Source organism: Macaca thibetana, chromosome 10 (assembly GCF_024542745.1).
Source record: "Macaca thibetana thibetana isolate TM-01 chromosome 10, ASM2454274v1, whole genome shotgun sequence".
In the NCBI taxonomy this organism is placed as follows: Eukaryota; Metazoa; Chordata; class Mammalia; order Primates; family Cercopithecidae; genus Macaca; species Macaca thibetana.
In genome coordinates this window covers 94047403-94068402 of record NC_065587.1, presented here as the reverse complement: position 1 = coordinate 94068402, position 21000 = coordinate 94047403, and the positions used below count along the sequence as shown (strand labels likewise).

Here is a 21000-nt window from a genome sequence, read left to right as displayed (position 1 = left end):
AGACGGGGTTTCACCGTGTTAGCCAGGATGGTCTCGATCTCCTGACCTTGTGATCCACCCGTCTCGGCCTCCCAAAGTGCTGGGATTACAGGCTTGAGCCACCGCGCCCGGCCGAACTCCCTAATCTTGAGTAAATCCAAATGGAAACAATGTCCCAGTTTTCTTATGTGCCTGTAAAACCTATAAAAGCAAAGGCAGTGGTTGTTGGCATCACTCTGGGAAGGTGACGTGTACGTGGTTGATTGTGCTGAGAGTGGGTCAGAGGACATCGCTCCGAACCCCCAAGAGCTGCGGTGGGAAAAAACAAGTAGAAATGTGGTTGCATGAAGATGTTCCCGACAGGTGACTGCAGACAGCAGAGCCTCCGTGGTCCAGACCGCAGGGCCCGCTTTCCTGCCACTGTTTCACTGCACGGTGCCCTCACAGGTTCACCCACTGAACGTGTGCTGAAATCCACTATCTATGGGGGGTGCTATTGAGAAAAAGCAAAACATACCATTTGTTGAACCCATGTACCCTGCCAAGAGCTACGCTTGTGTGTTCAGTGACAGAGATCAGAGGAGACTTAAGGGATTCATATACCTCAAGTTTAAATAGGTTGCTTTTTTGTTAAAATTGCCATATATTTTTAAATATATTAAAATAATCGGGGAGGAAATGAGAAAAACGTGAAAAGTGTTCCAAACAGTGGTTTGGATGGTCATGGCATCTACTCCGCTCTGTTGGCCTAGATGTGTGTGTGTTTCTCCTAGGGGCCGGAGCAGGGCTTCCTGTCCTCGGCACTGGTGACGTTTGGGGCCAGAATATCTGCGTTGTAGGGTGTCGAGTGCCCCATGCCGTTGGTGCCAGCAGCTTCCTCCATCTCCAGCTGTGATCACCAAAAATACCTAGAGACATTGCCAGACATTTCCTCAGGAGCAAAGTTGTACCTGGTTGAGAGCAATTACAATGATACGAATTGAGCTGCTGGCTTAAAAGTATTTTACGGGGCAAGGTGGGGCTGGGCTCAGTGGCCCACGCCTGTAATCCCAGCACTTTGGGAGGCTGAGATGGGATGATTCCTTGAGGCTAGGAGTTCAGGGCCAGCCTTGGAAACACAGAGGGACCCTGTCTTGACCAAAAAACAAAACCAGGTGGGAGTGGTGATGTGTGCGTGTGGTCCCAGCTACTTGGGAGGCTGAGGTGGGAGGATCGCCTGAGCCTAGGAGGTCACAGCTGCAGTGAACCATGAATGTGCCACCACAGTCCAGCTGGGGCAACAGAGCGAGGGCCTGTCTTGAAAAACAAAACAAAGCAAAAAAGTACTTAATAAAAATATAGCCAATGATGGGCAAATATATATATAAAATAAAAATTAAAAACATTTTTTTCTTATGTATTTAAAAACTTGTTCCCCCTAGAATCAGAACTACAAGGATCAATTATCCCAGCTCAACGACAGGGTTCTTCAACTGGGACAGGAGGCTTCTACCCACCAGGCCCAAAGTGAGGAGCATCGTGTGACCATTCAGCTGTTAACACAGAGCCTGGAGGAGGTGGCGTGCAGCGGGCAGCAGCAGGTGGGTGGCCTCAGCCGCCGGCAGCTCCACCTGGGCTGTGCTGGAGGCTGGGAGCCGCAGGGTGCGGAGGCGGCTGCAAACAGGTCAGGACAGGCGCTAAGGAGCCTGGAGGGAAGTGAGGGACTTCCCAAGCATGCCTTGGAGAAATAGGTGGACGGTGCTGTGTTGGCAAATCCCAGTACCTAAAGAAAATAGCAGAATAGCTTTACATGCTGCTGACAGAGGAGGGAATTGGTGCAAAGTTCCCCGAGGGCAGTTTGGCAAAATATACACTTAGAGGCTGAAGAAAGTCCACATGCCTTGACGTCATGATTCCTATGGGGATGTTCCCGAGAGCCTTGTGGAAGGATGCAGCTGCAGCATTTTCCTTGCTGTGCTGTTTATAATAGCAAAGCAGAAATGAAATCAGCCGAGTCACCAACAGAAGCTGAGGGAGTCACTGGATCACAGCACAGCCATTGAAAAGCATGTTTTCAAATCACAATTAATGCCCTGGGAAACGCTCCCGCTGTGGTGAGGAGAAGGCGCTTCCTGCAGTGCGTGGCGCGCCCAACACTGTCTCACCAGGGGGATGCGTGTGTGTAGAGGAGGGGCCGGGGATTGGCTGCAGGATACAGGGCCGGCCTTGGTTGGTGGGTTCATGGGGATTTAAATTTTGTAATTTTTTTTCTTTTCTGTAATTTTCTGAGGTTTCTGCACGAATTACATACCAGACTCTTCAGATACTTCTTGACTTGTGCAATTGATTTTTTAAAAACAGAGTGACCAAATCCAAAAACTTAAAGTTGAACTTGAATGCCTGAATCAGGAATATCAGAGCCTGCAACTGTCACAGTCAGAGCTGACCCAGACCCTTGAAGAAAGTCAAGGCCAGGTGGGTGTGAGTGGTGGCTGGAGGCACTGCGTCCAGTCCCACCCGGGAGCAGCATCACCACAGTGCCAACGGTGTTGCCAGGCCTCCTCCAGCCCAGAGAAGGTGTTGAGCTGGCCTGGACACAGCTGTCCAGGTGCTTACTGGGCCCAGGAAAAAGCTGCTCCCAGTGCAGAGTTGGTTTGACTGTGAGCAAGCCCCGTGAAGAGTGGTGACTCAGTTTACTCCCGAGGGAAGGAGTGCGGTCACCATGCCTTTGGGTGAGCCCTCCACAGAATGGAGGAGCCAGAGGCAAGCCTGGGGACTGTGTCATCAGAACCAAGGCAGCAGGCTCCAGCCCTGGGGGTGGGGTGAAATGGGCACTCATGGACATGCATGACACTGGCCTCTGTACACGCCCCAGGTGCCACACCTGCTGGCCCTGCAGGTGAGAGGCGCGGGAGGTGCAGACACGGGAGGCTGGGCTATGGTGGCAGGAGCTCGTGGTCTGGGACAGACAGGTGTGTGCAGGGGCAGCCGAGCAGGGGCCTCAGGGAGGGGAGCCGGCTCAGGGGATGCTTGTGGAGGGGTGGCTCAAGGGAGAGAAGAGCAGGTGTGTGACGGCCAAAGGTGCCCCGAGGGCGAGTGCCCAGTGTGGACACAGGTGCAGGGCACACTTGGAAGCTTGGGGGCTGCAGAGAGCAAAGGGGGCTGTGGGAGAGGGTCTCTCCCCGCCTGCCTGTGAGGCTTGGCTGAGCCTCTGTACCCAGTCCCCCCCAGTGCTGGCCCTGGTGCCCTGTGCAGAGGCACCCCCTAGATGTCCTGAGACACAGAGGGGTCAGCTGGGCACGGACCCCAGAGCTTTCTGGGGTGCTGTTGGGGCTCCCATAGGCTCTTGGCCTTGCAGCTACAGTCTGTCAGTTTCCCAGAGGTGCTCTGCCTATTTGGGGCACCCTTCTCTACTTTTGAGTCTAAAAGGAACCCTGGAAAATTGCCTGGGCCAGTTCGAGTCCTTTGAGGCTGAGGAGTAAGACCACCTGAAAAGGCCGGCACTTCCTTAGCACCTGGCGCTGGAGGCACCGCTAGGGCCAAGGGAGAGCATTCCACACCCCTGAGGCCATGCCTGCCGCCAGCCTCTCCGTCGGGAAGCACCTCACCGAGTCTGCCCTGCAGCCATGTGGGTCACCCCTTCTTCCTCATGATTTAGAGGAAGACGCTCCCCCAAAGCAAGTGGCTTCCAGTCAGCATCAGGAAGCTGGGAGCTTCCAGGCTAGCTCAGGACACTCTGGAAAAGGCAGACGGGGCTCCCTAAGAGTGGCCACAAAAGGCTGGGCCTGAAGCTGATGTGGTCACCGTTTCCATGTGGGAGGGAAGCCAGGGCAGTCACTGTCATGCCCATGTGTGGCTCAGGAGGAAGGCCCCAGAGGCCAGAGCAGACAGGAGGGATGGGGCCTCATGGAGGAGCTCAGAGGGTGGAGGGTCTCCCAGGGGAGCTCAGAGGGCAAAGGGACGGGGACCCACAGGGCCCTCTCCACGGGAAGGACAGGAAGGGTGGCTGCACTCAGGGTGGGAGAGGATGCCCCGTCTGAGGCTCTGCCTCACTCCAGCACCCAGAACACAAATGTCCTTGTTTCCAGTGCTCCCCTGGGGACGTCTTTCCCTGTCCCTGTGACTGTCAGGGTCTGTAGACGTGGCCCGTCTCGCGTTGCTGAGGAAGGAGATGAAGAGCACTGGATGGCTGTCTGTTCAGTAGATGTTTACAGGCTGCCCACCACGGGCAGAGACCCCCCTTGGGCTGGACCCAGGCTATGCTATGGAGGGCTTAATTCGTGGGGGTTCAATCCCAGGATGGCGGTGGGGGGTGGTGCAGTCTGAGGACCTGTAAGCATCAGAGCCGAGGGAGTCGGGGTGCGGGCCAGAGCCTTCCTGGGTGGGTAGATGTGCTTGACGCCTGGGAGTCCCGCAGGTCTGGGGGACAGCAGCCAGAGTGACCGTCTGAAATGAGCCTTCGGGAGAAGGCTGCATTTGGTAGAGATGCGATTTAGAACTGGTTCTTCCCTCCTTTTCTGTCTCAAACCATAAGCTGCCCCCCAGGGCCTGGAAAATGTGGGGTGCAGGTGGCGTCTCTCTGGGGTGACCCCCGTCCTGAAGAAGGGTGAGCTTTACAGTGATGACCTGGCCCCCCAAGACGGGCCCCCAGCTCAGCTGAGTCAGTGCAGGGACTACTGAAGGGAAGCCAGGCCTGGCAGTGCGGGCGCAGGGCGTTGCCTTCCCTCTTCCTCCACCGTGCGGTGATGCCAGGCCCGGCCCAAACGTGACCTCGATGGAGTGTGATTCCCATGCCGTCTGTGGGGTCTCAAATGAGTAAGGGGAGGCGTGGCCGGTTCTTACAGGGTGCCAAAGAAATCCTGGTGAAGCCTCCAGTTGGCTGGATATAAACTGTATTTGGATCTTGCCTCGAGCTGCTTCATTAAAGGGGCTGGCATAGTGGTGCACAGTTTACCGTAACAACTCAGCCCGACTCCAGCAGACGGTGCCGTCCAGGAAACCAGGCGCTGCCAAGGATTCCAGCCCCGGCCCCACCTTCCCTTCAGCAGTCCGTGTTGTCTGGGTAGTCTGTGGCCAGTGTAGCCCTGTTTCAGAGTGTGGGGTCTCCGCCGAAAGGACTGGCGTGGGTCATTGAAAAGAATCAGGCCCCAGTGAGGTTCGCTGAAAGCTAACACTGGACGCAGCAGAATCTGAGTGTGACAGGAAGTCAGCGTCACCGTTTTGAGGGTGATGGACACGTTTTCTGCACTCTAGCCCTGTGGAAGCGCTGGCTGACAGCAGCCCGGCTGTCCGAATTCCAAAGAAATGGGCTCCTTGTAAATCTTCAGGTGCTGCTGCATACTCAGGAGCACATGCCCTCCTTGTCCTTGCGGGTGGGGGTGTCCTTGGATGGAGAGGGTGCCCCACTGTGCCACGTCTCAGCAGCCCCACCAGAGCTGTGTCCCCTCTTCCGTACAGGTGCAAGGAGCTCACCTGAGGCTGAGGCAGGCCCAGGCCCAGCACTCGCAGGAGGTCCGGCAGCTGCAGGAGCAGATGAGCCGGCTGGTGCCCCAGGACCGTGTGGCTGAGCTGCAGCGCCTGCTCAGCCTTCAGGGAGAGCAGGCTGGGAGGCGCCTGGATGCACAGCGGGTGAGTGGGGGTGCAGCGAGAGGCGGCTGACAAGATGAGGAGGAGGGTGAGGCGGGCCCAGCGGTCCTCAGTTACCCAGAAGCTGCCCAAGTGTGAATACGTGAGTCACGTATGTAGCATGTCAGATGGTGAGGAGGGCTGTAGGGAGAGGGGCAGCGTGGTTTTAAACAGGGTGGCCAGACAAGGCCTCTCAGGTGGCCCCTGAGGTGGTGAGACCTGAAGGAGGTGAGGGAGCGGCTTGGCAGGGGAGCAGCAGAGGCCCTGGGGTAGGGGATTCTTGGCATGTTCCAGGGGAGCAGGGACCGGAGGCCGAGGGCAGAGAGCAGAGGGTGACAGACCGGGCCCAGCAGGTGCCACAGACCGTGCAGGTGGTGGGCGATGGGAGACAGTGGCTCCGAGCATGGACTGTGGAGGGTGGGATCCCGCCCACCACCTCCCAGCTGAGTGACCTTGGGCAAGCGAACCTCTCTGTGCCCGTTTCTCATCTGTCAAGTCCTGCTGGCAGTGGCGTCCACCTCAAGGCTTATCGGGAGGCATCAATGGGTTGGCGCTTTTAGAGCACTTGAAGAGGCCCCGGCACCGCTTTGCCCTGTGCAAGAGTTTAATTCAAAAGGCTGAGGGAATAACTCACGCCTGAAATTCCCAACATAGTTCATAGTTCATCAGGGACAGACTTCAGGAGAGATCAGGAGCCAGAGGGCAGGGGACACCCTTATGGAAAAGGAATTGGCACACGACTTGAAAAGTGGGTAACATTTGATGTTTGTAAAGTGTAAATTCTAATGAAGAACAACCTTGTAACATCACACAAAGGGGTCAAGCTAAAGTTAAGTGATGCTACATTATTGACAAAGTTAAGGAGAATCCTCCTAGAAAAAGACAGTAACACAGCGAGGAAATCTCACTTTGGAGTTATTTATGGTTAAAATCTTAGGACCAGTTCTCTGAGGACAAATGAGTCTGCTGAGTCTCCCTGAACGACAAAGAGAAAGGAAAGCTGTGTGGTTTGGGCCAGAACATATTTTTGTTTTGTTTTGTTTTGTTTTTTGAGACAGAGTCTGACTCTGTTGCCAGGCTGGAGTGCAGTGGTGTAATCTTGGCTTACTGCAACCTCCACCTCCTGGGTTCAAGTGAATCCCTATCTCAGCCTCCCAAGTAGCTGGGATTACAGGTACGCACCACCACATCCGGCTAAATTTTGTATTTTTTTTTTAGTAGAGATGGGGTTTCACCGTGTTGGCCAGGTCAGTCTTGAACTCGACCTTAGGTGATCCACCCACCTCGGCCTCCCAAAGTGCTGGGATTACAGGCGTGAGCCTGGCCACCTGCAACTTTCTTTTATGGCAGGAAGAACATGAGAAACAGCTGAAAGCCACAGAAGAGCGGGTAGAAGAGGCGGAGATGATTCTGAAGAATATGGAAATGCTCCTCCAAGAGAAAGTGGATGAGCTGAAGGAGCAGGTGAGTGATGGGTGCTGCTGCTTTTGTGCTCGCGTCCTCTTCTGAGCGCTCTCCACTTTTATGGGTGTGCAGGCAGTTAATACAGGAAAAGGCTGTCTTGTCACGGAAGTCCAGGGAACTAAATGCATACCCTACACTGCAGGTGCACATTGCATTTATTTTCCTTCGGGAATGGTTTTAAGATCTGTCCTGTGGGTGTTCACATACACTCAGAAAGGACTCATCCGTTCATTTGTTCCTGTAGTCATTCGGGCATGCCCGAGCACCTCCGGTCGAGGCTTTCCTAGGTAGACCGGAGATGAGCAGGGCTGAGCCTACATCCCGGACCTGACCCTCTGGAGACAGAGGTAGATGCTTCCATAGAGCGTACATGCCCTCGGGCCATGATGAATGCTCTGAAAATGAGACAAGAGAAGTGGAGGGAGCCGGTGGGGTGGTCAAAGCCACTTTGAAGAGCCAGCATTTGGACAGATGCCCAGTGACCAGCACAGGAAGGTCCAGCTGTGTCCCCGGCAGAGGCCAGGTGGCATTTGGAAGGCTCACTCGGTGGGAGATGGACACATATCCTCATGTCTGGGGGACCCCAAGGAGGGTGCATTCCAGGCAGCGCACAGCCATGGAGGAGGTCGCCATGGCTGGTGTGAACTGGTAGGGCTTAGGTAGGCAGCACCTGTCATGTGTGTCCTGGAAGCCAAGGTCAGGGGTTTGGGTTTTATCACAATGGCAGTTAGAAGGCATTGGGAGATTTTAAGTAAAAGCATGACAAGATCTATCTTTTAAAAGAAACCATACTAGGGAAAAAGTCACTTGGGCTGCTATAAGGAGCAAAGACCAACAATGAGGTGCCACAGCTCACCTGATCTATGGATGCTCGAAGTCTAACTCAGCAGGTGGGAACTGACGTGCGGCAGTGCTGTGCCCCGAGGGCTGATGGCACAGGGTGTGGGTGGACCCCACGGGTGTGGGGTGCACACACAGAAGAGGCCTGGCCGCGGACCACATTCAGTTGTTAGGAGATATTAAATGTGAAAACCTGGAGAAGTATTTGTGCTCCATCGTGATCCAGTATGGTTTGGTCTACGTGAGGGATCCCGAGCTCAGCCCAAACTAGACAAGGCATTTGTGGAAGGTGCCCAGTCCCTCCCTGGGGCCACCGTCCTTGCCCAGCTCCCTCCCCTGCTGGTGCCCCCAGTCCCTCTCATCCTTTCTCCCTGGCACACACCCACAGTCCTCAGTTGCCTGTCTGGCCAGTAACACCTGACTTCTGGTTAAATCCTGTGGCTCCTGCACACCTGCCCTGGCCCTGAGCCCAGGCCACAGCTCGGGGCCTCAGTACTGCCTGTCCTGTGGCTGCTTCCTCCCCTGCTTCCCCTGGCTCATGGCCCTGCTGACATCACAGCCAGGAGAGCACACGCAGATGAACCTATTCCACACTCCGACCATCCCAGGGCCTTTTGAGGACTGTCCATTTTGGCCTGAAGTCCCTGAAGTCCTTGTTTCATGGCACAAAGCTGCCTCAAGTTTTCTCCACCACATAGCCCAGCAGATTCTCAATTTCCTCTCATGCCAGGGTAACAAAACTTATTATTATAATGCAGTATTTGTGTCAGTTGTTTTTTTTTTGGAGACAGAGTCTCGCTCTGTTGCCCAGGCTAGAGTGCAGTGGCGCGATCTCTGCTCACTGCAAGCTCCGCCTCCTGGGTTCACACCATTCTCCTGCCTCAGCCTCCCCAGTAGCTGAGACTACAGGCGCCCGCCACCAGGCCCAGCTAATTTTTTTTGTATTTTTTAGTAGAGACGGGGTTTTACCGTGTTAGCCAGGATGGTCTCGATCTCCTGACCTTGGGATCCACCCACCTCGGCCTTCCAAAGTGCTGGGATTATAGGCGTGAGCCCCCACCCCCGGCCTTGGGTCAGATTTCTAAGAGCCCAAAACTATGGTTTGCATAAATGTGGGAGGATAAAAGACAGCAGGCTGATCTGTAGCGTTTCTCCACCGGCCTCATGCAAAGTATTGGCTTCCTCCCCTCTCTAGTTTGAAAAGAACACGAAGTCCGACCTGCTGCTGAAGGAGCTGTACGTGGAGAATGCCCACCTGGTGAGAGTACTTCAGGCCACCGAGGAGAAGCAGCGAGGCGCGGAGAAACAAAGCCGCATCTTGGAAGAAAAAGTTCGCGCTCTCAACAAACTCGTCAGTAGGATTGCCCCCGCAGCCCTCTCCGTGTAAAGACGGATTGTTTTCCAGGATTCATTCGGAAGCACATCTTTTAAATTAAGCCACTGTGATGCCTTAGTTTTCCATGGGTCATGAGCCATGAGTCCTGGGACATCTGAGGATTGGGATTCTTTGTTCACCCCCCAGACAGTTAATGCCCTGCCCTGGGCAAGATCGGGGTCGGGGGCTGGGGGAATATGCATGTTGAAAAAGCCTGCGTTTTTATTAGCGGTCCTGAGTAATTTTCCTTGGCAAAATTCCCCGTTTTGCCACTTGTTGGAGGCAGATTCTGGGAGCTGTCAGCAAGGAGCAGCTAAGTGAGCAGTTAAGGACGGCACTTTCCATGTGGCACTTCTGACCCGGCTGTCAGACTGAAATGTAAAATCAGGGCTCTGTACAGTTTTGCCATTTCACTGTTCTGCTTTGAGCTTAGGTTATTAGAACGCTTGGTGGCGGGTGTGTACACACATTCCAGAAAGGCTTCACTCGCTGGGAACGTCAGCCCAGCGAGAAAAGAGGGGAAGCCCCTTCTCCAGGGACCTTATCTGTGGACTCAGGGATGACGGTGTTTATTGCAAATGCACAATCTTTTTCCCATTGAAATGTCATCACACTGGAAATTGTACTATATGTAAAAAAAAAAAGTATAGTTTTATATTTGAAATGTATACAAATTATGGCCATATGGCTGATTGGAATGTACTGCTGTAATACAAAAAGTCACTGTATTTACAATAAATTCTTTTCTATTAAAATTGACTTCTAAGTTTGTTAATTTTTTAAACTATAAAATATTTCAAACATACAGGAAAATAGTTATATAAGAAACACCCATGTGTCCATCAACATGTGTAAGAATAATATCCTGCCACAGCACTGTGGAGGGCCGGAGCCTGTTCTGTTCTTAGCGTCCACCCTCTTCCTGGGGCATCCGCCATCCCAAAGCTGGCACGTCTTCTCCTTTCTGCAGGAGAAAAATGTCACAACACTGTGGAAAGATAAAGCCTGGAACAGATGGAAAGTTCGTTTCTTTGGAAGATTTGGCAACATGAAGTTGACTGGTTCTTCAGAGTTTACTGATAAATGTAATTAGGCCCAATAAAAATACAGATGTTCCATGCCCCAATCAACCCCAGAATTAGACAAGACATTCTAAAGTTTTTACATATAAACTAAATAAGCAAACAAAACAATTAGGAAAACTCCGAAGAAAGAAGAGCAATGTATGGGGACTAGTTCTACCAGTTATTAAAATACAAGTCCCAATACAGTTTGTGTTACACGGGTGTATGCATTTGTCAAAACTCATTGAGGAGTGCACTTATTCATTCACTTGGGCTTTTCTGTCTGAGGCTGGAGTAACGACATTGGAGTAACCAGGAGACCTGAACAACATTATCGATCTACTGACATCTAGAACCCACCACACGACACCAGCAGAAGCAAATGCAGCCGAACACTTACCAAGACAGACCATATTCCAGGCCAACGAATCTCAAAAATGTATGAAGATTCAAGCCATACAATGTATGTACTGTGACCACAGTGGAATTAAATTAGAAATCTGTCCCGCAATATGAAGCTGGAAACCATCATTCTCAGCAAACTATCTTAAGGACAGAAAACCAAACACCGCATGTTCTCACTCATAGGTGGGAATTGAACAATGAGAACATTTGGACACAGGAAGGGGAACATCACACACCGGGGCCTGTTGTGGGGTGAGGGGAGGCGAGAGGGATAGCATTAGGAGATAAACCTAATGTAAATGATGAAGTTAATGGGTGCAGCACACCAACATGGCACATGTATACATATGTAACAAACCTGCACGTTGTACACATGTACCCTAGAACTTGAAGTATAATAAAAAATAAAAATAAAAAATGAGGTAAAGTGAAAAATTTTTAAAAATTAAATTATTACATGTGCCCTGAAAAAAAAAATCCATCCCCCAATATTTGGAAACAACATACTGCTGAATAACCCATGAGGCAAAGAAGAGATAAGAGGGGAAATTAGGAAATATTCTGGATTGAATGGAAATGAAAACACAATATATCAAAATTTGTGGGCTAGAGTGAAAGCATTACTTAGGGGAAAAGTCACAGCACCAAACACCCAGCTTAGAATAGAAGAAAAGCCTCAAGTCAACAACTTCAGCTTCCACCTTAAATAATTCGACAAAGAAGAACAAATTAAACCCAAAGTCAAAAGAAAACGATGATCAAAGCAGAAACCAAGGAACAGAACAGATTGGCCATGACATGCTGCAGGCTAGAGTGGTTGTGTTAAGTTTGGTTGGCACGGCCACACTCAGTCACAGATTCCCTACACCCACCAATTCCCTATGCCTGCTTCGTGCTCCAGCAGTAACACAGAGCAGCTGTAACAGGTCATGTGGCCCAGAAAGCCTAATACACAGAAAACATTTGTTGACCCTTGAAATAGAAAACAAAGAATAGAGAAAGTAAACCAAAGGCATGTTCTTTCAGAAGATTAGTAAAACTGATAAACTTCTAGTCCAGTCAGAATAAAAGAAAAAAAAACTTGGCCGGGTGCGGTGGCTCAAGCCTGTAATCCCAGCACTTTGGGAGGCCGAGACGGGCGGATCACGAGGTCAAGAGATCAAGACCAGCCTGGCTAACACGGTGAAACCCCGTCTCTACCAAAAAAGACAAAAAACTAGCCGGGCGAGATGGTGGGCGCCTGTAGTCCCAGCTACCCGGGAGGCTGAGGCAGGAGAATGGCAGGAACCCGGGAGGCGGAGCTTGCAGTGAGCTGAGATCCGGCCACTGCACTCCAGCCTTGGCGACAGAGCGAGACTCCGTCTCAAAAAAAAAAAAAAAAAAAGAAAAAAAAAAACTTACTAATATCAGAAATGAGAAGTGATATCCACTACAGGTGATATCACTATAATCTACAGACATACAAGCATCATAAGGCAGTATTATGAAGAACACTTTTATTTTTTGAGACAGGGTCTCACTGTTGCCTAGGCTGGAGTGCAGTGGCATGATTATAGCTCACTGCAGCCTCCAACCCCTGCCTCAGCCTCCCGAGTAGCTGAGACTACAGGTGCACAGCACCACACCTGGCAATTTTTTTTTTTTTCCTGACATCTCACTATGTTGCCCAGGCTGGTCTCAAACTCCTGAGCTCAAGTAATCCTCCTGCCTTGGCCTCCCAAAGTGGTGGGATTACAGGCGTGAACCACTGTGCCCAGCTCATGAACAACTTTATATAAATAAATTTAGTAACTTAGATAAAATGGAGAATACATAAATTGCCAAAGCTCATTCGAGAAAAAAATGGATAACCAAAATAGCCATGTATTTATTAAGCCAAAACTGTGGTTAACCTTCCCACAAAGAAACTTCAGGCCCAGATGGCTTAAATATGAATTCTGTAAACATGTAAGAAATAAATAATACCATGTATGTAAAACGTATGATAGATATATTGGTTTCATCCATGGCTCCTTGTTCATAACTCCCATGGCCTTCGTTGCAGTCTTTTGTTGTAATGCTGGGGCATTTTAGGCCTCAGGGAAGATAATCTCTCTTTCTGCCCTCCTTTCACCTGCTTCTTTTTCTCTCCCCGGCAAGAATCTTCCCGCCTTTCTGGCTTGGAGCTGGCTGTAAATAAATTCTCTGATAGGAAGGGGCACTGCCCCATACTCTGAAAGAAGGAATGCGGCAGGGCTAAGAACCTGAGCAGACAGGCCTGGCTGGATGGCGCCATTCAGACTATGAGCATTAGATCATACCCTTTTTGTCCAATTGTTTCTCTACTTGGTTGTCGATCATGCCTATCTAATGAGATTTCTATAAAAGGCCCAAAAGGACTGGGTTTGGAGAGCTTCCGGATTGCTGAACAATGGAGGCTCCTGGAGGGTGGTGGGCATCGAAGCTCCATGTGCCTTCCCCACATCTTCCCCTATGTACCTCTTCCATTTGGATCCTTTCACCTGCATATTGTACCATATCCTTTATAATAAACCAGTAAGCTTAAGTGTTTCTGAGTTCCATGAGCTGCTCAAGCAAATTAATTGAATCCAAAGAGGGGATCATGGGAACTCCAACTTGAAGCTAGTTGGTCAGAATCTCAGAGGCCCAGACTTGCGACGGTGTCTGCAGGGAGGGCAGTCTTGGACTGAGCCCTGAGCCTGTGGGATCTGACGCCATCTCCAGGTAGTGTTGGAACTGAAGTAGAAGTAGAGGACACACCTGGTGTCCACTGCAGAGCTTGGTATGTGGGGAAAACCCCCACACATTTGGTCACAGAAGTCTTCTGTGTTGTTGAGTGACAGAACAGTTTTTTTTTTCTATTTAGAAAACTCTTCCAAAAAATTGAAAAGGAGGGACTATTTTCCCAAGAACACCACAGACCAATCTTTCTCATGCACACTGATGCAAAAATTCTACAAAAAAATTTCAAATAAAATCCTACAAAAACGATAATATATCATGACCAGGTGTGGTTTATGCCAGGAATGCAGGGTTGGTTTAACACTGAAAACTCAATCGATCAATCAGCCACTGTAATTCAGCAGACTAACAAACTAAAAGACAAAACCATCTCAACAGATGCAGAAAAAGATATGACAAAATCCAGCATCCATTTCTGATTTTTAAAAAAATTCTCAGTAAACTAGGTGTATGAGTCTGTTCTCATGCTAATAAAGACATACTGGAGAGTGGGTAATTTAAAAAGGAAAGAGGTTTAATTGACTCAGTTCCACATGGCTGGGGAGGCCTCACAATCACAGCAGAAGGCAAACGGACAGGAACCAAAGTCATGTCTTACATGCTGGCAGGCAAAAGAGCGTGTCCAGGGGAACTCCCATTTATAAAACCATCAGATCTCGTGAGACTTATTGACTAACACCAGAAAAGTATGGGGGAAACCACCCTCTTGATTCAATTATCTCGACTGGCCCTGCCCTTGACACGTGGGAATTATTTCAATTCAAGGTGAGATTTGGGTAGGGACACAGACAAACCATATCACTAGGAATAGGAGGAAACTTCCTCACCCCAATAAAGGGCATCTACAAACAACTTAAGAGCTAACATCATCATAATGAAAGACTGTTTTTCTTCTTAGATCAGGAACAAGATAGGGGTGTCTTCTCTGACCACATATATTTAGTACTCCACTGAAAGTTCTACCAATGCAATCAGGCAAGAAAAAGAAATAAAAGGCATTCAGATTAGAAAGGAAGAAGTAAAACTCTTTATTAATAGAACACATGACTGTTGATGTAATTTACAAAAAAACCATGAGAACTCACAGTTTAGCAAGGCTGAAGGATACAAGTTAAACATCAATTGTACTTCTATTTACTAGCAACAAGCAGTTAGAATTTGAAATTTTAAAATACCATTTAGCATCAAAACTATGAAACGCTGACATGGTAGACCTGTACACTGAAAACTACAGGATTAGTAAGACAAACAGAAGACAGAAACATTAATACATGGGAAGACAGACCTTGTTTACAGGCCAGAAGACTCAGTATCACTAAGATGTCAATTCTCCCAACATTTTTATATAAATTCAATGCAATCTCAATCAAGGTGCTAAGAGGGGTTTTTGTTGTAGAAATTGACAAGTTGATCCTAATTTCTTTTTGAGAGAGAGTCTCACTTTGTCACCCAGGCTGGAGTGGTGTGATCTCAGCTCACTGCAGCCTTGACCTCTGGGGCTCAAATGATCCTCCCACCTCAGCCCACCATGTAGCTGGGACTACAAGCATGCACCACCACACCCAGCTAATTTTTTATATTTTTTGTAGAGACGGAGTTTTACCATGGGCCCAGACTGGTCTGGACCTCCTGAGCTCAAGCGATCCGCCCACCTAGGCCTCCCAAAGTTCTAGGATTACAGGCATAAGCCACCACACCCTGCCTATTTCCAAATTTCACATCAAAAGCAAAGGACTTAACATAGCCAAAACAAATCTCAAAAAAAAAATGTGGTACATTGGGCCAGTGCCAAGGCTCACGCCTGTAACCCCAGCACATGGGGAGGATGAGGCGAGTGGACTGCTTTAGCTCAGGAGTTCAACACAGCCTGGCCAACGCGGTGAAACCCCATCTCCAAAAAATACAAACAACAGCAAAAATAAGATGCTTTAATACTATCTATTTCAATAATTATTAGAAAAGTTACATACACTACATACAAATATGGTATTGGCATTCAGGAGAGAAAAACAGGTCAATGGAACAAAACAGAGTCCTGAAATAAACCCACATACACACTGACAACTACTTTTTAACAAAAATGCAAAGCTGATAGAGCAAAGGGCAGTCCTTTCAAAAAATGGTAGTGAAACAGCTGGGTATCTATATGCCCAAGAAAAGGTGAAGGTGGATCGACACCTTGCACCATATAAAAAATTCATTCAAAATGAATCGCAGGCTGGGCGCGGTGGCTCACACTTGTAATCCCAAAACTTTCGGAGGCCAAGGTAGGTCACTTGAGATTAGGAGTTCGAAACCAGCCTGGCCAACACAGTAAAACCCTGTCTCTACTAAAAATACGAGAATTAGCCAGGTGTGGTGGCCTGCACCTATAATCCCAGCTACTTGGGAGGCTGAGACAAAAGAATCACTTGAACCCAGGGGATGGAGATTGCAGTGAGCCGAGATCACGCCACTGCACCCCAGCCTGGGTGACAGAGCGAGACTCTGTCTCAAAACAAACAAAGAAACAAAAAAAAAAACAGAACAAAAAAACGGGTTATAGACCAAAGTATAAAGCTTAAAATTATAACACTTCCAGAAGAAAAAAGGAAAAAAAAATTGTGACCTTGGGATGGGAAAAGATTTCTTGGATGCAACATCCAAAGCATAAAAGAACAAACGAATAAACTGGATTTCATCAAAATTTAAAATGTCAGCTGTTTAAAAGATACCATTAGGACCGGGCGCAGTGGCTCAAGCCTGTAATCCCAGCACTTTGGGAGGCCGAGGCAGGCGGATCATGAGGTCAGGAGATCAAGACCATCCTGGCTAACACGGTGAAACCCCGTCTCTACTAAACACACAAAATAAATTAGCCGGGCATGGTGGCGGGTGCCTGTAGTCCCAGCTACTCAGGAGGCTGAGGCAGGAGAATGGCGTGAACCAAGGAGGCAGAGCTTGCAGTGAGCTGAGATCGCACCACTGCACTCCAGCCTGGATGACAGAGCAAGACTCCATATCAAAAAAAAAAAAAAATACCATTGAAAGCCAATCAACTCTTCATGTGACTTTTCAGTCAATCTGAATCTCAGGGAAAACTGTACAAAGTTCTTTCTCTAGCCCCAATTTCACTGTCCCTCTCCAAAGTGGTGATACTGGTGACCATCCCACAGCCACAAGCCACACCAGCCACCATGGTGGAAATGTGCAAAATCCATGTGTGTCCTTCCTTTCCAAATATCCAGGTGATAAATTAGTATGTCATTAAACATTACATATACCGGAAATTTCTACAGACCATCATCTTCACTTGCTTATGTGATTTGAAAATGTGTATCTCAGAAATTCATCTCTAGCTTGTACAATACACATGACCAGAAAACAAGACACACAGGATCTACCTTCTTCCTATCCAGCCAAGTGACTGATTATTTAAGAGATTCAAATGTAACCATGTTTACTTTCATTTAAAAAATACACTGTAACAAAACTGTGTAGGAATGCTGTGATTATAGATACAGCTTATTAGAAAAAGGAGTAGGGGCCAGGTGCAGTGGCTCACACCTGTGATCTCAACACTTTGAGAGGCCAAGGTGGGAGGACTGCTTGAGGCCAGCAGTTTGAGACCAGCTTGGGCAACATAGTGAGACACTGTTTCTACAAAACAAAACAAAACCAACACCAAAAAGGAGTAGGAAGAATAGTGTACAACATTAAAAAAAGAAGAAAGTCTTTAATAGCAAATTATACTTCTTAGCCAAGTATTCTTAGTTACCTTCAACAATGTCTACAGCTTGTAAAATCAAAGAGGGAGGTGAAGGGAGGGTGGAGAGAGTGAGTACAGAGGCATCCATGAATTGGGTGAAGCCTGGGTGGGAGTGCCTCAGTGCATGGTCACGACAGGATGTGCTCCAGTACTCCTTGTCTGATCAGCTGCTCACACTTCCAACGAGGTAAAAAGTGCTGAGGGGACAAGAAGGGATGCAGAAAGAGTAAAATAAATGATTGGGAAATAATTTGAAATTATTTCTTGTATCATTAAAAAGTAGCACTGATTAGTTTTCAAACTCCAACAAGTAAGTAGTTAAAAGTTAAACTTAAGGGGTTGGGCGCAATGGCTGACACTTGTAATCCCAGCACTTTGGGACGCCAAGGCGGGCGGATCACCTGAGGTCGGGGGTTCGAGACCAGCCTGACCAACACGGAGAAACCGTGTCTCTACTAAAAAATATAAAATTGGGCCGGGTGCAGTGGCTCACGCCTGTAATCCCAGAACTTTGGGAGGCCGAGGCGGGTGGATCACGAGGTCAGGAGATCGAGACCATCCTGGCTGACACAGTGAAACCCAGTCTCAACTAAAAATGCAAAAAATTAGCCAGGCACAGTGGCAGGCGCCTGTAATCCCAGATACTCAGGAGGCTGAGGCAGGAGAATGGCATGAACCTGGGAGGTGGAGCTTGCAGTGAGCTGAGACCATGCCACTGCACTCCAGCCTGGGTGACAGAGCGAGACTGTCTCAAAAAAAACAAAAACAAAAACAAAAACAAAAAAAACAAAATTAGCCGGGCGTGGTGGCGCATGCCTGTAATCCCAGCTACACAGGAGGCTGAGGCAGGAGAATCGCTTGAACCTGGGAGGTGGAGGCCGCAGTGAGCTGAGGTCGTGCCATTGCACTCCAGCCTGGGCAACAAGAGCAAAACTCCATCTCAAAAAAAAAAAAAGTTAAATTTAACTATATTTGCTGTTAATCACACTGAAATTGATGCTATTTAGAGTTGTACGGAATTCTGACTTTTACAAATGAATTCAGTTTGCTTCAGTTCAATTCAACTAAGACTTCTGAATCTAGTAGGTATTGTCCTTAGTGTTTGTATTTTTTAAATTTATGCACAGAGAAATCCAGAGAGTGTGATTTGGATTATCACTGGCCCAACAGCCTATCAGGAAGACGCATGAAAGGCTCATTTCTCCATAAAACCTGCTCTAGGATTTCAGAGTCTGAACATTCTTCCAATAACAAGTGACAACTTTCCTCCTCTATTTCTCAAGGATGAAAAGTATCCATGACCCACAGTGCGGGTGCTATTCACATGGTGCGTGGGAAGATGCCAGCACCCAGGTATTGCTTGTCCTGTGTCTTCCTAAGAGGACGTCGCTCTTGCTCTAAGGGAACCAGGGGCAGGTGGAAAGATGTCCCCTTCCCTCTCAAACACAAGGACTTACAGAAAACACTGACTGCCCTGGAGGAGGGAAGCTGAGGAAGGCAGGAAGGCTTTCCGATCCACAGGGGTCAAAAAAAATCTCAAAGGAAGATCTCAAGGAAGCAAAATGTAACCTCAGTAGCTATGTGCACGTGAAGGTCCTGCCTCACAAACTCAAAGGCCTTACAAGAGATCCATGACCAAATTCTTCTAAACCAATCTTGAAGATACATGAGCCAAGAAAAATGTAAAACAACACAACAAAAACAAAATAACTGAGTTGTTCATTTAATATCCATACTAATGCTGGTATTAAAACAGATGGAGATTATTGATTTCTGGATAAAAATAAACAGTGCTTGCCATAGTGACAAATATAAAAGAATGTATATTGAAAATGTTTCCCAGCCAGGCACGGTGGCTCACACTTGTAATCCCAGCACTTTGGGAGGCCGAGGCAGGTGGATCACGAGGTCAGGAGTTTGAGACCAGCCTGAACAACATGGTGAAATCCCATCTCTACTAAAAACAAAATACAAAAATTAGCCAGGCATGGTGACATGCGCCTGTAATCCCAGCTACTCAGGAGGCTGAGGCAGGAGAATCGCTTGAACCCAGGAGGCAGAGGTTGCAGTGAGCCAAGATCGCGCCACTGCACTCTAGCCTGGGTAACAGAGGGAAACTCCATCTCAAAAAAAAGCATACACACACACACACACACACACACACACACACACACATATACACATATAAAATGTTTCCTACTAATTCTTTAGAGTATGTGAATGACCTACACCAGATTTTACAGAAAATTCAGATGTGGTTGAACATTAGAAGCCCCTAATACCAACCATCAACTGTGGCTGATATTGTTTCTTTTTAATGCCTCCATTTTTGTAATTGAGGGTAGAGTCACAGCTGAGAAACAGACTTAAAAAATTCAACCACCAGGCCAGGCATGGTGGCTCACACCTGTAATCCCAGCACTTTGGGAGGCCAAGGTGGGCGGATCACCTGAGGTCAGGACTTTGAAACCAGCCTGGCCAACATGGTGAAATCCCACCTCTACTAAAAAAACTACAAAAATTAGCCAGGCATGGTGGCAGGCACCTGTAATCCCAGCTACTTGAGAGGCTGAGGCAGAGAACCGCTTGAACCCGGGAGGCAGAGGTTGCAGTGAGCCAAGATCATGCCATTGTACTCCAGCCTGGGGCACAAGAGCGAGACTTTGTCTCAAAAAAAAAAAAAAAAAAAAAAAAATTCAACCACAGGACAGCATTTGGGATGAAGGGACATTTCGCATATCTTGCTTTATGAGGATGGCTTTTTTCTTGTTCTTGTGAACCAGAGCTTCCTCCTGGGCCCTCCAGAAATATAGCTGCTTATCAGAACATTAGTTCATTATCCACTTTTTTTTTTTTTTTTTTTTTTTTTTGAGACGGAGTCTGGCTCTGTTGCCCGGGCTGGAGTGCAGTGGCCGGATCTTAGCTCACTGCAAGCTCCGCCTCCCGGGTTTACGCCATTCTCCTGTCTCAGCCTCCCGAGTACCTGGGACTACAGGCGCCACCACCTCGCCCGGCTAGTTTTTTGTATTTTTAGTAGAGACAGGGTTTCACCGTGTTAGCCAGGATGGTCTCGATCTCCTGACCTCGTGATCCGCCCGTCTCGGCCTCCCAAAGTGCTGGGATTACAGGCTTGAGCCACCGCGCCCGGCCCATTATCCACTTTCAATTCATTAGTGTCCTAAGAGAATACTGGGACAGAAATTGTTGCCTTAACAACCAAAGACTTTAGGGAACCCTCAAAATCTTTTTAAAAAATATTCAACTAGGCCGGGCACGGTGGCTCAAGCCTGTAATCCCAGCACTTTGGGAGGCCGAGACGGGTGGATCACGACGTCAGGAGATCGAGACCATCCTGGCTAACACGGTGAAACCCCGTCTCTACTAAAAAATACAAAAAACTAGCCAGGCGAGGTGGCGGGCGCCTGTAGTCCCAGCTACTCGGGAGGCTGAGCCAGGAGAATGGCGTGAACCCGGGAGGCGGAGCTTGCAGTGAGCTGAGATCCAGCCACTGCACTGCAGCCTGGGTGACAGAGCAAGACTCCGTCTCAAAAAAAAAAAAAAAAAAATAAAATAAAAAAATAAAAAAAATAAAAAAATAAAAATAAAAATATTCAACCTTTGTTTTAGAAGCTCCAAGGGTATTAGTAAAACAATTTTAGTCAACTATTAGTAAAACAGTTTTAAAGCTCCAAGAGTATTAGTAAAATAACAGATCAACTCACCCTGTTAGGAAAATAAGCTCAAGAACCACATGACCTGAAACATTCTTTTGCTGCCTG

At 48.4% G+C, this 21000-nt stretch overlaps 2 protein-coding genes across 2 annotated transcripts in view; one reads left to right on the top strand and one right to left on the bottom strand.

Moving 5' to 3' along the window:
- NINL (ninein like) overlaps positions 1-10021 on the top strand; it is an 83065-nt gene extending 73044 nt beyond the window's left edge. Inside the window, exons 20-24 of the mRNA XM_050745539.1 lie at positions 1401-1559; positions 2320-2433; positions 5416-5586; positions 6934-7047; positions 9083-10021. Of these exons, the coding sequence (XP_050601496.1) occupies positions 1401-1559; positions 2320-2433; positions 5416-5586; positions 6934-7047; positions 9083-9274 (750 nt within the window). The 3' untranslated portion in view covers positions 9275-10021. The remainder of the gene's footprint in view (positions 1-1400; positions 1560-2319; positions 2434-5415; positions 5587-6933; positions 7048-9082) is intronic.
- A 4456-nt stretch (positions 10022-14477) lies between these two features.
- GINS1 (GINS complex subunit 1) overlaps positions 14478-21000 on the bottom strand; it is a 48261-nt gene continuing 41738 nt past the window's right edge. Inside the window, exon 7 of the mRNA XM_050745511.1 lies at positions 14478-17418. Within this exon, the coding sequence (XP_050601468.1) occupies positions 17350-17418 (69 nt within the window). The 3' untranslated portion in view covers positions 14478-17349. The remainder of the gene's footprint in view (positions 17419-21000) is intronic.